Source organism: Lissotriton vulgaris, unplaced genomic scaffold (genome assembly GCF_964263255.1).
Source record: "Lissotriton vulgaris unplaced genomic scaffold, aLisVul1.2 SCAFFOLD_1556, whole genome shotgun sequence".
In the NCBI taxonomy this organism is placed as follows: domain Eukaryota; kingdom Metazoa; phylum Chordata; class Amphibia; order Caudata; family Salamandridae; genus Lissotriton; species Lissotriton vulgaris.
Window position 1 is genome coordinate 56,963 of NW_028250769.1, and position 14,583 is coordinate 71,545.

General features: G+C 41.9%; 1 protein-coding gene across 1 annotated transcript in view; it reads left to right on the plus strand.

Moving 5' to 3' along the window:
* LOC147663123 (calcium homeostasis endoplasmic reticulum protein-like) overlaps positions 1-12,047 on the plus strand; it is a gene marked incomplete at its 5' end in the record, with an annotated part of 60,482 nt that extends 48,435 nt beyond the window's left edge. The window contains 2 exons of the mRNA XM_086950656.1: positions 1,022-1,066; positions 9,818-12,047. Of these exons, the coding sequence (XP_086806782.1) occupies positions 1,022-1,066; positions 9,818-9,855 (83 nt within the window). The remainder of the gene's footprint in view (positions 1-1,021; positions 1,067-9,817) is intronic.
* Between the last annotated feature and the right edge of the window lie 2,536 nt (positions 12,048-14,583).

The following is a 14,583-nucleotide window of genomic DNA, read 5'->3' on the forward strand; positions in this document are numbered from 1 at the left end:
TTCACAGGAAATGGCAGGTTAGGTGACTCCTATGGATTGCTGCCAGCCCTGCACGGCCTATCCTTCACGTCCCTAACTTATTTCAGGCACTCCTACTGCATAATTTACTAGTAGTGTTTTGACCAATTAAAAATTCCTGTTGTCGATTCACCAGATGCTGAAACGAAGGATGGCAGGCTAAAGGCTATTTCATGGTTATTTAAGCCTCATGTTTTTAGGAATAAAATGTTTAGTTGTGGAGTTTGAGGACACGCCAAAGGTTTCATGATCTCATTAGAAGGTCTTTGGAATTTGCTGAATTACATAGTTGTGTGCAAGATTTTTATTGCATGACAAACTATTGTAGGCCTTCTTGGCTCATGGCCCACCTAGGATTAAAGATGGCAGTGGCATTGCTTTCTGGTAGGGCACTTAAGACTTATAATCATGCCTCACTCTCACAGGCCCTCGGATCTTAAAGCAGACCTAACGCATGTGCTGGCTAGGTTCATGCTTACCTACTATACCTTGCGACACTGTAGGAGATGTTACGAAAAATAGCGAATCTGAGATTGAAGATTCGTGAGGCATGGAAATGCAGTAAATAGGAACTCAGAAAAGGCTTTCTTGAGCCTCATCGTAGCACAGACCCTGGACAGGTTCAGTTCAGGACTTGAAATGCTGGTTTTAAGGCTGTGCTGGGATCACTGGTTACTGTTTTTGTCACCTTTTATTCTCTAGACCTACTGCTTGCATATTTATTTTTGTAGCGTGTTCATGGCGTAAATAACGTTAGATATATATCCAAAGGAGTGTATGCAGTCAAAAAGAACTTCTGGTTGGCAGTTAAAACTTTTTTTTAATGCAATTAAAATGTGATTAACAAAATTGTTCTGGTGTATATTAACAACATTGTTCTGGTGTATATAAACGTTTTATGTAGTGTGTATTTAGTTAGCTTTCTTTGTACAAAAGATCCTGTACAAAATGCGATACCTGTTAATATAATGGTGTTTTACAGAGCTAATCTCTTGTATTCCAGATGACGATAAAGGCAGCTGGCCTCCAGATGCCTTCGTCACCCCTGGTGAATAACATTTCTTCTACTTACTGTATACATTTCTTGTACATTTTCGACATTGCTTCTCCCACGTGCGAGATTGGTTGTGTGGGTTGTAAGGTTTGCTGCCTTGTTGGTGGCGTGGGGTTGGAGGCCGCACCATTCTTCAACCAGTTAAAATGCTCTGCCTGCTTGGAATTAACGACCTTACTATCTATGAACGTCTGGCCTTACATCATTTTGTAGGTGGGTAGACCACAGATCGGGCATGCAGAATGGCCTGCTTTTCTTACTAGGTCAATCACTAAAACTCCCATCAGAAGGTCAAAGGATTTCATAATGCGATACCACAATGTCATTGGAAATCATTTGATAGTTTAAAGGAACCACTACCTGTTGAGGTCTTGAAGCGGATATAATCCTGTTCATTGTTGTGCTGCCCCACCCTCTTAGTGAAAGGTATTGTAAGCACTTAATCGAAAATAAGTAGGGCTCCCGGTTTTCCGTTTAAACGGATTTATACATATAAATATAAATACAGACGGAAAACTTTTTTTCCTTTGTCTGTATTCATAAATAGAAACGGAACAATACTGATCAACTGGCTTTATGGTGTCTATGTGCTCCTCTGTAAAATTAGTGTATGAGGCACACAGGGGCCAAGGAAAGAAATTTGAAACCGCTACTGCGATGTCCTGCAGATTATTCTCCCCTCTAAATCACCCGCCCTTCCGAGTCTGGGCCAAGCACTCTGCTGCCAAGGGAGACTGATCAGTTAATGAGCGAGCCTCTGTACCTCCCAGACAGCAGCAGGCCGAGACCGCTTATCTGCCTTTAACAATACATCACACGCTATTGACACGCCCCCAGACATCCTGTCAACACCATGATTTTGGTCATTAGTGGTCTCACCATCATCTTGTAGTAACTGCATGTCCGGAAGCAGCAGGACAGGGATGTTCTCTTTGTCTTCGAATTACGCATCTTAAAGTGCGTGTGAACATCTGCACATCTGATGTACAGCAGCGCCTGGTTCTCGGCTACAGCCTAGAGCCAAACACAACACCGAGGTGAATTATAGGGTGGCAAAGGCAAGCATGCATTTCAGGCTGATTGGCATACCGCCGGGATTCCAACGATGCAATGATCACCTGTTAATGCGCGCCCAGGCCGTAGTTGTTTCTTTTCAAATAAATGGACAATCTTAAGTCCCTGTACTTTGCAGACCTTGCAGGTAGTCTAACTTGCTGCTAACTGTAGCGTTTTAGTACACAGGTGTAACTACAAGAATACTGAAGGGGTGAGGGGGGAACAAGCACACGAGGGTGACATGTTGAGTAGCTCTCCGCATGTAAAAGCTGCATAGATTTCTAAAGGTTGATGGTACACATTTCTGTAGCCCGATCTCTAATTATATTGAGAAAGCTGGAGCCCCTTACAAGTGCATTAATCTTGGTGGCCTAAAGTGTCAACCTGTGGGCTCTGTCTTTACATTTATTTTATTAATTATATGGCAATGGGTGTATACATCAACCAAAAAGGTGTTGGGTGGAGGAAATGGGAGTAGTAGATTTGGAGGGACTTGAACGCTGTGGTCAATTAGCGTTAGTGAGGAGTACAGATAGTGAACCACCCGACTTGCCTGGTCATCACTGCTGTGGGGAAACAGGAAGAAATCAGGAATCTAAGAGCCCTGTTTACTTTCCTGGATTATCACTCAGCTTTATTTTCTTAGCCTCACAGCAGGAATTGAGTGACTTATGTGGGGGCTAAGAGTGGATGTAACCCTGCAATGGCAAAAGGATTGGGAGGTCACCTTCACTACCCATAGCACTGGGCTAAATTAACCACCATGGATGTGAACATATAGGCTCAAGTCTCGGTTTTGGCTCACCATCCTATGATTCTGGCCAAATCCCTTAATTTCCTAGAGTCTGAAAAAATCAAAATATCCTTGTGTAATCAAACTGTTGCTCATGTTAAGCACTTCAGTACCGTTGGTGCAAAGTCACACTACAAAAAACAGCAAAAAGAGTGAATTGTTTATTTAAATAAATGTGAAAAAATACTAGCTGCAGCGTCTTCTTTTGCGTGCCACAAAAATAAATGCGGATAAATACAGATAAAATGATTAAAAAATAAATATGGATAAGTACAGATGAAAATGTGAAAAAAATAAATACCATAGAACCTAATAATAAGCCATGACATCTGTATGAACTTCATGTAGTAAACTACAGGATGTTACCCGTAAACCCGGTAGAGACCAGGGTAAGTATTGTATAGCATATAACAGTGTCTCAAATGGTATTGTTTAGTAGATAGTTTACAAAAAGACACATTAAATTTATTTGTTTATGTATTTGGCTCATTTATAAAGCGCATGAATCGCCCCACATGGGGTATCTCCGCACTAAAGACTATATAGGTAAAGTCGACTAGCTCAGAACAGCAAGGTCTTCAACTTCTTCCTGAAACTGAGGTAATTGTGAGTTAATCGCAGCGTCTCCGGGAGTTGGTTCCACAATTTGGGCGCAAGGTGGGAGAAGTATTTACCTCCCCATTTGGTTTTCTTGAAGCGGGGGTTAACTAGTAGGCCTTTGCCTTCCGAACGAAACTTGCGCGAGGGCGTGTATACTGTCAATTTATTTGATAAGTATGATGGACCAAGCTGGTGGAGACCTTTGAAGACTAAGCAGCAGATTTTAAAGTGAATTCTTTTGCGAACCGGGAGCCAGTGCAGTTTGTGGAGAAGGGGAAGGGAGGGAGTGCGGCAGGGGGCATTGGTGATCAATCGGGCTGCTGTATTCTGTATCACCTGCAAGGCCTGTAAGGCGGAGTCTTTCGCTGAGATAAGAAGCGCGTTACTGAAGTCCAGCCGACTTAGTACCAGTGCGTGTACCAGGGTCTTACGGGTATTGAGGGGGAGTAAGTGAAAGACTTTTTGTAAGAGGCTGAAGGCATGGAAGCAGGACAGTTTCGTGGATGCTATGTGTTCCTCCATGTTTAACTTATTGTCAACAAGAACCCCTAGGTTTTTTACAACTGGTTTAGCGGTTGAAGCCGCACCTAGTTCTTCCGGCCACCAGCTCTGGGACCAGCTGGTGACTGCCTCCGTAAACAGCATGATTTCAGTTTTGCTTGTATTAAGCTGGAGATAATTTAGGTTCATCCATGCCTTAATTTTGAGCATTCCTTCAAAGAATATTTCATGAATGTTGGGGGCATTGGTATTGTAGGCAAGAAGCAGCTGTGTGTCATCTGCGTAGGAGACCGGGATAAACCCGATCTTCCTAAGCATTAAAAAGGGTGGGGTTAAGACAAAATCCCTGAGGGACTCCCTTCGTGACCAGGGTGGTTTTTGCTTTGAAGGGGCCCAAGTTGACTGTTTAGGTCCGATCCCTGAGAAAGTCAGTCAGCCATTCCAAGGCTGTGTCCTGAATGCCTATATTGCACAGTCTGTCCAAAAGAATCTGATGCGAGATGGTATCAAAGGCGGCGAATAGGTTGAGCGGTACAAAAATAACTGCTTGACCCCCGTCCGCTTTCAATCTAAGATCATCTAAAACCTTGACCAGGGCAGTTTCCGTACTGTACCTAGGTCGAAATCCTGACTGGGAATGGTCCAGGCAGTTGGAGATCTCCACGAAGGAGGAGAGATGCTTGTTAATATGTTTCTCCAACAGTTTACTATAGAGCGGGAGCAGGGAGATAGGACGGTAGTTTGTGATCACGTCCGGTGGTAATTTTGGGTTCTTCCTAATAGGCATAACTTGCGCATCTTTCCATTGCTGTGGAAGTTTGCCCTCACTAATTGAGCTGTTAAAAACTACCCCCAGGGGTCCGGCCAATTCAGACGCAAGAGTTTTAGCAATTTTTGCTGGAATAAGGTCTTTGGGGGACCCTGACTTGGCAGATTTAAGAAGGGTTTCGGTTTCTCCTGAAGTAAGGAGGGGAAACAATTTTAGGGACAACTGGGCATGCGCCAGGGAACTCGGTAGATGGGTAACTATATCTGGCTCTCGGGGACCACAAGGGGAAAATTTGGTATAAATATCTTCAATCTTTTGCGTTAGGAAGCTGGCGATGTTCTCACAAAGTAGTTGCGACGGCTCGTCTTCAGGATTGCAGGCTATAGGGTTAACTAAGGAATTGAGGATCTGAAAAAGTGTTTTAGAAGTGTTGTCAGCTTGCTCCAATTGAGAAGCGATATATTACTTCTGAGTGTTTCTAAGATTCTTGTGATATATCCTCCACCTCTCTGTGAAGCTGTCCCTGTCTGAAATTGCTTTAGATCGGCGCCAGGTCCGTTCCGATGCTTTACAAGTGCTTTTTTCTGCCTTCAATTCTTGTGTAAACCAGGCGGCTTGCGGCCGGCGTGCCAAAGTGGCAGCCTTTTTTGTAGGTATGGTGGCGTCTAGGGTAGAGATGGTGGCCTCATGAAGGAGTTTAAGGTGCTCCTCAACTGTTCTATCAGCGGGTTGTGAGAAGGCATGGAATGCTTCTGCAAAGGACACTGGCAAAAGTTTCTGCCATTGCGTATAGCTGCGTACTCCAGGTTTTTTATTTGGTACGTTCGCTCTGGGCCCTACTAGGTCGAAAGTAATCATATGATGGTCCGACCAAAATAATGGTAGAGTTTGTTTATATATTAGGTCGGAGGAGTTTGATAGTATTTGGTCAAGGGTATGCCCTGCATTATGTGAAGGCCCATTATTTTTCTTGATCAAACCAAGGGGGGATATTTCTCCGACGAAGTGCATGGTCTCTGGATCCAGGCTATTTCACTGTGGATGTTGAAATCTCTCAATAGGATAAATTTATTAGAGGACATGACATGGGGTGCAATAAGCTCAGAGAGAGTATTAAGCGACGTGGCAGTAGGACCGGGGGGACGATATACAACTGCGCCTTTTCCAGCTAAGTTGAGGATGTACATCTAGCCTAAGTACGATAACTTCTAGATCTGTGTTCATGTGTTGGTCTAGTATGGTTGCCTTGATGGGGTCCTTATATACGATGGCTATCCCACCCCCCCTTTTCTTGGGTCTATCTAGTTTCAGGATCCTATATCCATCCGGCAGGGCTATAGCTATGGCTGGGGCGGAGGTAGTTGTAATCCATGTTTCTGTGAGAAACCCAAGGTCTAGTTTCAGGAAAGTCAAAAGGTCCCAGATGTGAGTCTCATGCTTAGGAAGGGAGCGCACGTTAGCCAAAAATGTTGTCCATCTATGATCCATCTAAATTGCCATTAACAGGGGAAGGGGAACAGGGAGACAGAAGATTAGGGAATTGCTTTTCATATATATTTGGGTATACGGTCAAAATAGACAAACGTAAATGCACTGTGTTACATAAAATATCATTTAACCTGTATTATATTATGCACAAGTGCTTGTGAGAAAGAGAACGCCGCTGGTGACACGTGAAGGAGTATGCTCAGACTCCACAGCACTGTAACCTAAATTTGGAACCTGGTCCTGATGATGGCCTAATACTGTACAAAGGTCGAAATGCTGTCTACTCCCACAGCATAATTTACAGCGCCTCCCTCGTGATTGCCCAGAAGAATTAATCTGTTCCTAGTGTACCAAATGTCTGGGCATCTCTAAGAGTACACTGTATATATCACTTGTTTCTTTTGCACCCTTCTTCCCGCTGTATATACTGCTTCACGTGTCACCAGTGCCGTTCACTTTCTCACGAGCACGTTTGCACTGTATAATACAGGTTACATGACATTTAATGTAACACAGTGCATTTGTTTGTCTATTTTGACCGTATACCCAACTATGTGTAAAAAGCTATTTCTTGATCTTTTGTCTACCTGCTCCCTTTGCCATGTTAATGACAATATATTGTGCATTTTTGTAAACTATCTGCCAAACAATACCCTTTGATACTCTTGTTATAATCTTCATGAACTTCAGCATTGTACTCGGAGTGATGTGATGGATTATCAAAAGCAGGAAATAAGATTATATATAATCAAAATAACAGGTGTTTGAGGACTTTGTCAAACCGACATTTGGCGTTTGTCAGTGGGTCTTCGGTGAATTCTTGTGCCGACTGGTCAAGCCATGTTAATTTAAATGCCAACAAAAGCTACCATGACAATTTGCATATGTGCAAAATCCTGGCCAGTTCGTCTCGACATTTTGAAAAAAACCACATCACCCAGGGCCTCCCAACAGCTGCAGTGGCTGGTCAAAGAGGATATCATAATATTAAAAGTGGCATGCTTTACATAAGGTTGTCAGTCACTACTGTTTGTGACTCCGGAAATTCACAGTACATTTTTACTACAATAATCAAGCAACTACTGAGATTTAAATAGACCAAAAGGAGGCTCTTTACTAACACGGTCGCAAACTGAATGAAAACCCTTCCGCTGAGGACAACTCTCGGTGCGTTGCAAAATTTGCTGTTAAAAATGCTCAATATTTTCACTGTTTTCTGGACAATTGGGTATTAACAAGCACGGCTAAAGATTAATCAAGTGGTATCGCAGCTGTGATAAAAGTATAAAAATAACTTTTCAATGCAGTTGAGATTAGCTTGTGGTATATGTATTTGGGTTGTGCACACTGACTACCAAGACGTTAAATTACCACGTTACCTTTGTGTACCGTGCTCCCCCACAGGTACCTTTTGTGTTTCACCAACAAAAAATAAAAAGAAAGTTGATATTAATGCCTGGTGAGTTAGAAATAGAAAGCTCCTCTAGATGTAGTGTGGTGTTCTGTAATATATTTCCAGAGCTAGAAATTCAACATGAGACTGGGGGTTTAATCAGTCTCTCCGGGTCGAAAGCAGCATCACATTTATACATCAGCAAGACTCCTACGCATCTGGAGGATTAACTACTATTACAGCGAAGTATCCTGCCTATTTGTAAGGATGTCCCAGGAAAAGATAAGTACTATGTTCTACTTCCATGGGGGCAGTCAGTGGTTTGCAAAGGTACACGTCTCCCAATCCAGTTGAAATATAGGTGTTTATCCATATATTCATGGACGCCTATGGGTACTCAGGTTGCTCTCCTCCATCTTCGCCAAGAGACGTGGTTTTAGAATTATTGATTTTTGGCTGTCCGATCAGTTTAATGCTCCGTTTTCTTCTGCTGGTATTCTTAAGTGAATTACACTGGACCTCTAAAATGCAGGGTTTTAGAAATAAGTGTTTTGTAGAATGAATGCGTCACCTGCAGTACCATGTCTGAAATACTTTTACCCCCAGTTACTTTGTTTTGGACTTTAGTAGCGTCACTACTGACTTGTTATTACAAACTGCTTTGAAGGTGTAAGAGAATTTTCAGGAACTGAACAGGGCGTATGCTAGCACTAAAAAGGTGCTCACACTTCCAGAGTCATACATTTTTCTGTAAAGCAATTTTTATGAGAGATTTTTTTATATGTAGGCAACCATGCCAATAAAGCTTGCCTTCCTGGGAAATCTGGTTCTGACTTTCCAGTTCCAAATACATCTGACTGCTGTCAGAAAAACAGTTTGGCAAAGCAAACTAAAACTGTGGGATGAATATGTGATCTTTACTTTTTCCAAACTTCATAAGGAACAGATACGCTTTTAAGGGAAAAGAATCTTCGGTGCTTCAAATGCAGTATGTTTGCAAGCGGTCACGATCTATGTTTTTAGGTCATTGTTCTTTCCCTCAAGCTTTGCCTGGCTTAATAGTGAATTGGGTTGTTTTGTCTTCCAACCTCCACAGTAAGTCTGTATCCCCTGTCCTCAAATTCCCACCTTACTACCTACCTGCCTGCCTATGGATTTTGTGAGGACCTGGAATTCTGCTTGTGGGTTATCTAAAGAAAGTATCCTTCTGGCAGTAAAACATAGGTTCAGCTAATATTCTAGGACTTGTTGGAGCAATAAATTATCCTGGATCAACGACTGCTGTCCTGGTAAAAAACGTTAGCACCTCATGTGTAGTTCTGTCTCTAGATCAGCATTCTCTCTTCCTTCTCTTGTGCAGCAGAATAGGATGCCTTGGGCCTGCGGTTCAGGGTCTTAGATTATGCTGTGTCACCATGTTCTTTTGGATTAAATACCATTCAGGCCAGATGGTGAAATTAAGTTCTTCTTGAGAGGGGCCTTTATGTTGTGCTCTTTTCAACAGCAGATCTTCAAGAGCTCCTGTGTATGAAACAAACTTAGCACTCTTTCCTACCACACTGACCCCACCTTCTTTCGGGGCCTCCCACCCCTTTCACAACACTATGGAATGAACAATGTGCAGGTGTTCAAGGTCACTCTGGCCTAAGTATAGAGAATTCCTTTCCCCTTCCTTGCAGCTGTATTTTAACTATTGGTGGTTATGAAAATTTATTTTCTTTTCAGACTCAGTACTGACCTATATTGACAGAGGTCTGGCTTTTCGTGAACTCCCTCCTGCAATGTGAAAGAAAAAAGATTTGAGAGACTCTCTAATCGAGCATCAGTCGGAGTCTACTGAAGCCAGAATGCTCTCAATCGAAGTCTAATCTAAAAACACATTGCCATGCGTAAAGAACTGTGCATAACCTACAGTTAATATGTTTAACAACAGTGTGGTCAACTCTTACCATTGCTGTGCAACTAAAATTCTAAATAAATATTGTGTGTTATCATTAGAATGTATTGCAGAATTTGTAAATGGGAATGTCCACGCAGTACAAGCTGACATTGATAGCTCTGCATGCAACAATCATTGTGAATGTTAACCATGTCAGTCATAACTCATATATTTGCTTTTCTTTTTCTGTCTGTCTCGACTTACAGCAAAACGTGAACCTGGGGAGCCCGTTCCTCCAGAATGAGAAAACCTGCACAGCCTACTGTAAATTTACCATTATGCACATTTTCTAACAACCTGGATTTCGGTGTCAAGTGTCTCATTTGTGAATGAAATCAGTTTGTGTAAATGCTTAGTTTCATTTTTGTTGTATGTTAAATCATTTATTTTTTAGTGAGTAGGGAAGCAAACATCAGTATTTTCACGACAGACTTTGTTACAGTGCAGGTTTTGTAAAATACACACAAGTAACTCATAGGACAGTCTATTCTCGTGAAGGCATCTGGTTTTCTCAAACTACATTACCTTTTTTATTTTAATGACTTATCTGCTCTTGTTTCTGATCTCTTGACTTTTTAAGTAAAATACATTTTTATATCTTATTTGTAAATTTCCCTTACACGTGATGGAGGGTAATAAAAAAACAGGATTTTAAGAGGGTCAGGGCACTCCCCCTTCAAACTTGCTTCATCTAAACTGATTTTTCATTGTGAAGCACTTCCTTCAAAAAGTGAAGCAATTTCCCCGACTGAATTTTTCCAGTCAAACAAAACAAACGGATGATGGGTTTTTAGCCGTTCACCTCTGTGAAGGTAATCATGTGTTGTTTGTGTATAACATATTTAAATTGGATGCTTCTGCCTTTTTTTTAATTATCAGATCTTCTCACTTGTACAGATTTTTGCATTTTTGTTTCGCTTCACTGCTCATGTATAAAGATAAGTTGTGTGATGAGGTCTCAACTGTCTTTAATGCAGCTGAAAATAGTGCCCATTTGTATAACAGTATTAATGTTTGCTGGGGTGTCCGCAGTTGAATCGGAAAACATATTTTCCATTTTCTATACTGGAAAATGGCTCCATTTACAGATACTGAATTGTAATGAAGTTGGATAGTTCTGTTGAGCAGTCTAAAAAAGAAATAGCAAGGAGACTGATTCCTGAGAACCCTGTGCCGATGGCTGTGTAGCTTTTGGCGTTACAGCCATTTAAACCCCAACTTTGAAGCCCAAAGTGGAGTCTTGCAGTCATGCTGTTCCGCATTGAGATGCATTAACTGAAGAGGATACGAAGGTAGGAGACTTCTCCTCCAAAGTTGTGATCTCGTTCAGCTGTGCGGTATTTTTTTTTTATCTCAGAGTTGCCTAGTGCTGCTCCCCTTAAAGGGATTGTGTCCCCTTGTAGAATACTTAAAGAAAACCCAATTAGTGTCAAGTTAGGAAGCTTAAACCTGCTCTTCGTTCTTGCCGTAACAGTTTTTTTCTTAACAAATTATTTTTCTGTACCAGGTGTTTCGGTGAAAGCACTTGAATTGTGCCCTCTGAACCCACGTATTGGGTCTGTTCAGTACCTGTCCTTTATAGCCACCTTAGGGTATCATGCAGCTCGGTCTTAAACTAACGGTGCACTAAGACCCTTAACTTATTTCTTTAAAAAAAAAAAGGTCTGGCAAATGGCATTTCTACTTTGTGGTCTTGATGTCTGTATTGATTAGTTGTATTTATTTAATTTCATTACACACAAAGCGGTCCTTAAGCAAACCGCTCAGTGCTTAACTGACAGATGTCTCAAAGCTGATCTGAACAAGTAAAACTTTCACTATAGATGCAAGTCACAAAGGCCTGAGGGAAGGGGCCCGCGAGTATGTTTTCTTTTTAAAACAAAATGATGTGAATGGTACAAGTTGTGTGATGGTCTCAATATGCTTCAGTGCTGCTGCTCTACAGCTGTTTTACAGGTTAATTCCTGGTTTGTGTAGAGACTAATTGTACAACCTTTAAATGTAGTCACTTTTAATCGTAAAAAACCAAAAGGTTTATTTTCTGGGGAACACTTACTGTCTGTTCAAGAACTTTGTCTGGCTTCAGGGTGCTCATCACTGCATTACATCTGCAAATTCTACTACAGTAGCTGTTTTAGGGATTCCTTTAGCATCATTAATGTACCATGTTTTCACTGTTCTGTAGACAGTGGAGTAAATATGCGATTTGCTGCTCATTCTTTTCTTTTGTGAAGGAGGTGAAGCAGGTTTCAGGAAAGAAGTTTTAAATCCAAGGGAAGTAGAGAAAATAGTTTGCCTTTGGCCTTATCCGTTGCCGTGAAGATGTGAATCAGATGTGTTTCGAATCAGCGCAACACATGAAACCAGTCATATTTGTGTATGTTACTGACTTCTCTGTGAATTTTATGTCTCTAACTCAAATACACTTTTGTAATGAATTTCAATGTTGCTTTCTTTTTTGTTTACTTTGGAAGAATTGTTGAATGAACTTCCCCTGAAAGAAATTGCTCACACAATCCTCTGTCACAGATTTTGTGGTTGTTGCACTAAGCCCTGCAAGAACCAAATATGACTCATTTGTAAACACAAAACTTCATAATTCTTTTGGCAAAAGAATGCATAAAGAGCAATCAGCACGACAAGAAAAAAATACAATGTTATTTAGTGGTGTATTACTTGGATGTACAAATCAAAGGTGACTAGACAAAGTTTTATTCGGTATTTGTATTCTTTGGTTTGTGACTCATTACATTTGGAAATTATTTCACATATGGGGATAATAGTGCAACAGTCACTGTGCAGGATTGTAAAACCCGAATTAGGACAACTGTTTTTTTTAATGTAAAATATATATCTATGTATATCTCACTAGTTCCAGTTGACAACTCTCCTCGCTTGGCCCCATCTCCTCTAAAATGCAATACTGACAACTTTAACAAAATTAGAATCCTAATGTGATGTTTTCTGTATAAAATTACAAACAATGTATCCTCCTTGAAAACAAAAAGTGCAGGGAGCCAAATATTTTCTTAGACGCTCATTATAGGTGCTGGTGAATGCCGTCTTTGCTGCATACCAAGGCTTCCTTGTCTCAGCCCCACCTATAATGCCTTATTCTTCCACCTCATTAAACCTTCTGTCTCTCTCTTTCATAAATACAGGGGCTGCCTGCTCTTGATTCCACCTCATGTCATTCTTCCACCATCCTACACCTTCAGTCACTTTATTTCATGAACACCGAGGCTGCTTCATCTTGATTCACCCTCATGCCTCTTTCTCCCACCACCTACACTGCCTGTCTCTTTATCTTTTGAATCCTGAGGCTGCCTGGTCTTGATTCCACTTCACGCCTCTTTCTTCCACCATCCTACACTTCCTGTCTCTATCTCATGAACACCGAGGCTGCCTGGTTTTGATTCCACCTCATGCCTCTTTCTTTCACCCCTACACTTCGTCTCTATCTTATGAACACTGAGGCTGCCTGGTCTTGATTCCACCTCATGCCTAAAGACTTAATTAAGGCTGCAAAATTTTGTTTAGAAACTAATACTGTTGCCCTGGCAGCTGTGTCTGTGAGATCCTTGGTTAGCTGGAGGGTTTTCCTCAGATGGCTCTTTACACAGACCACAGTTGGGACTTTTTTTTGACTGTTCAGAAATATAGCCCTACACTTTGTACTGGTAACTGAAAAAAGTAGATGGCCACAATCTTTTGGTGTTGACCTCCCTATGAGCAATTTCGTGCGACTGCTAAATATTGGATTGCAGTAAGTGTACAGCACATGCTTTGCACACCAGTCTTTTTGGCACAGACATTGCAAGCTGTATTTATTTGAAGGAGAGGTTTCGATAAGACTATTTCTCTGAAACCCATAATGCCACAGGACATAGACTGCAGCTTAGAGTGCTGTTTTCTGCCTCTGTGTTAGAACTTACCTTTCGGAGCTCTGGCGCCACTGTGCTGAGGAAGTGCACTGGAAATGCTTCCCAAAAGATATGATCATTAACTGCTTCAGAATTTTACTGGATCTGAAGATATTGAGGCCAAGTTGTATGAGAAAGTCGTGTGGGGGGGGCACACCCTTCCATTTGTGCCCTACAAGTAAAACTAGATTCCCACAGCCACACCATCATAGTCTGCAACTTTTATCTACCAATGACACCATAAGGAATCAAACTGTTTAGCTTGCCAAGCTTTCAAAGAGAATGGCTGTGGGCACACTACAAAATTAAATACCTGTACTCTTGTAAGGGATCGGTTTTGGCTTGTGGTGAGATAGCATTTTCTGATGGCAGAAGGAAGGCCAGTGCAATATCCCAGGCGGCAAAGGGGTGCAGAGACCACACTTCCTTTATTGCGAAGACCACTTTGTAGAAGATCCAGGCCCGCATTGAAGCCCACACTCCCATCTGCTGTGGATTGTATCTTTTGAGCAGTACCTCAAGTACATTTTTCCAATCCCAAACTGCTTGCAGAAGTTACCTCAATGGTCGGCACCAACCACTGTTCCAAAGGCATCTCTGCCATGAAAGCAAACTTTGAGTTCAGAGAAGCCTCAATACCATCCAGTCAAGCTGGACGTTGAGAGACCCACTCTCAGCGCCAAGATACTAGCACGCTTGCTCCAGAACAAATGTCCACTTCAAAACCGACCTTGACCACGTCCTCAACGCAGTCAGCCTAAACCGAATAGAATGCCTATAAGGGCCTGCCTACATCCCCTCTCGCTGTCCACTCTTGTCAGAATCTTCCTCCATGATCTCTTTTCAGCTTGGTTATCAATGAATTCTGAATGATCCCCTCCGTGCCCACCTTGCCTATCTCGACCTCTAACTCGACCAACCGTAAGGACGATCTCTTTACAACCTCTGTATGAGCTTCTTGAATGCACCAAATGCAACCAATTCACTACTACCCCCTTCTCAGATGCTCCAGCTCTCTCTGGTGGTAAGGCAGCCTTATTTTCCCGCTC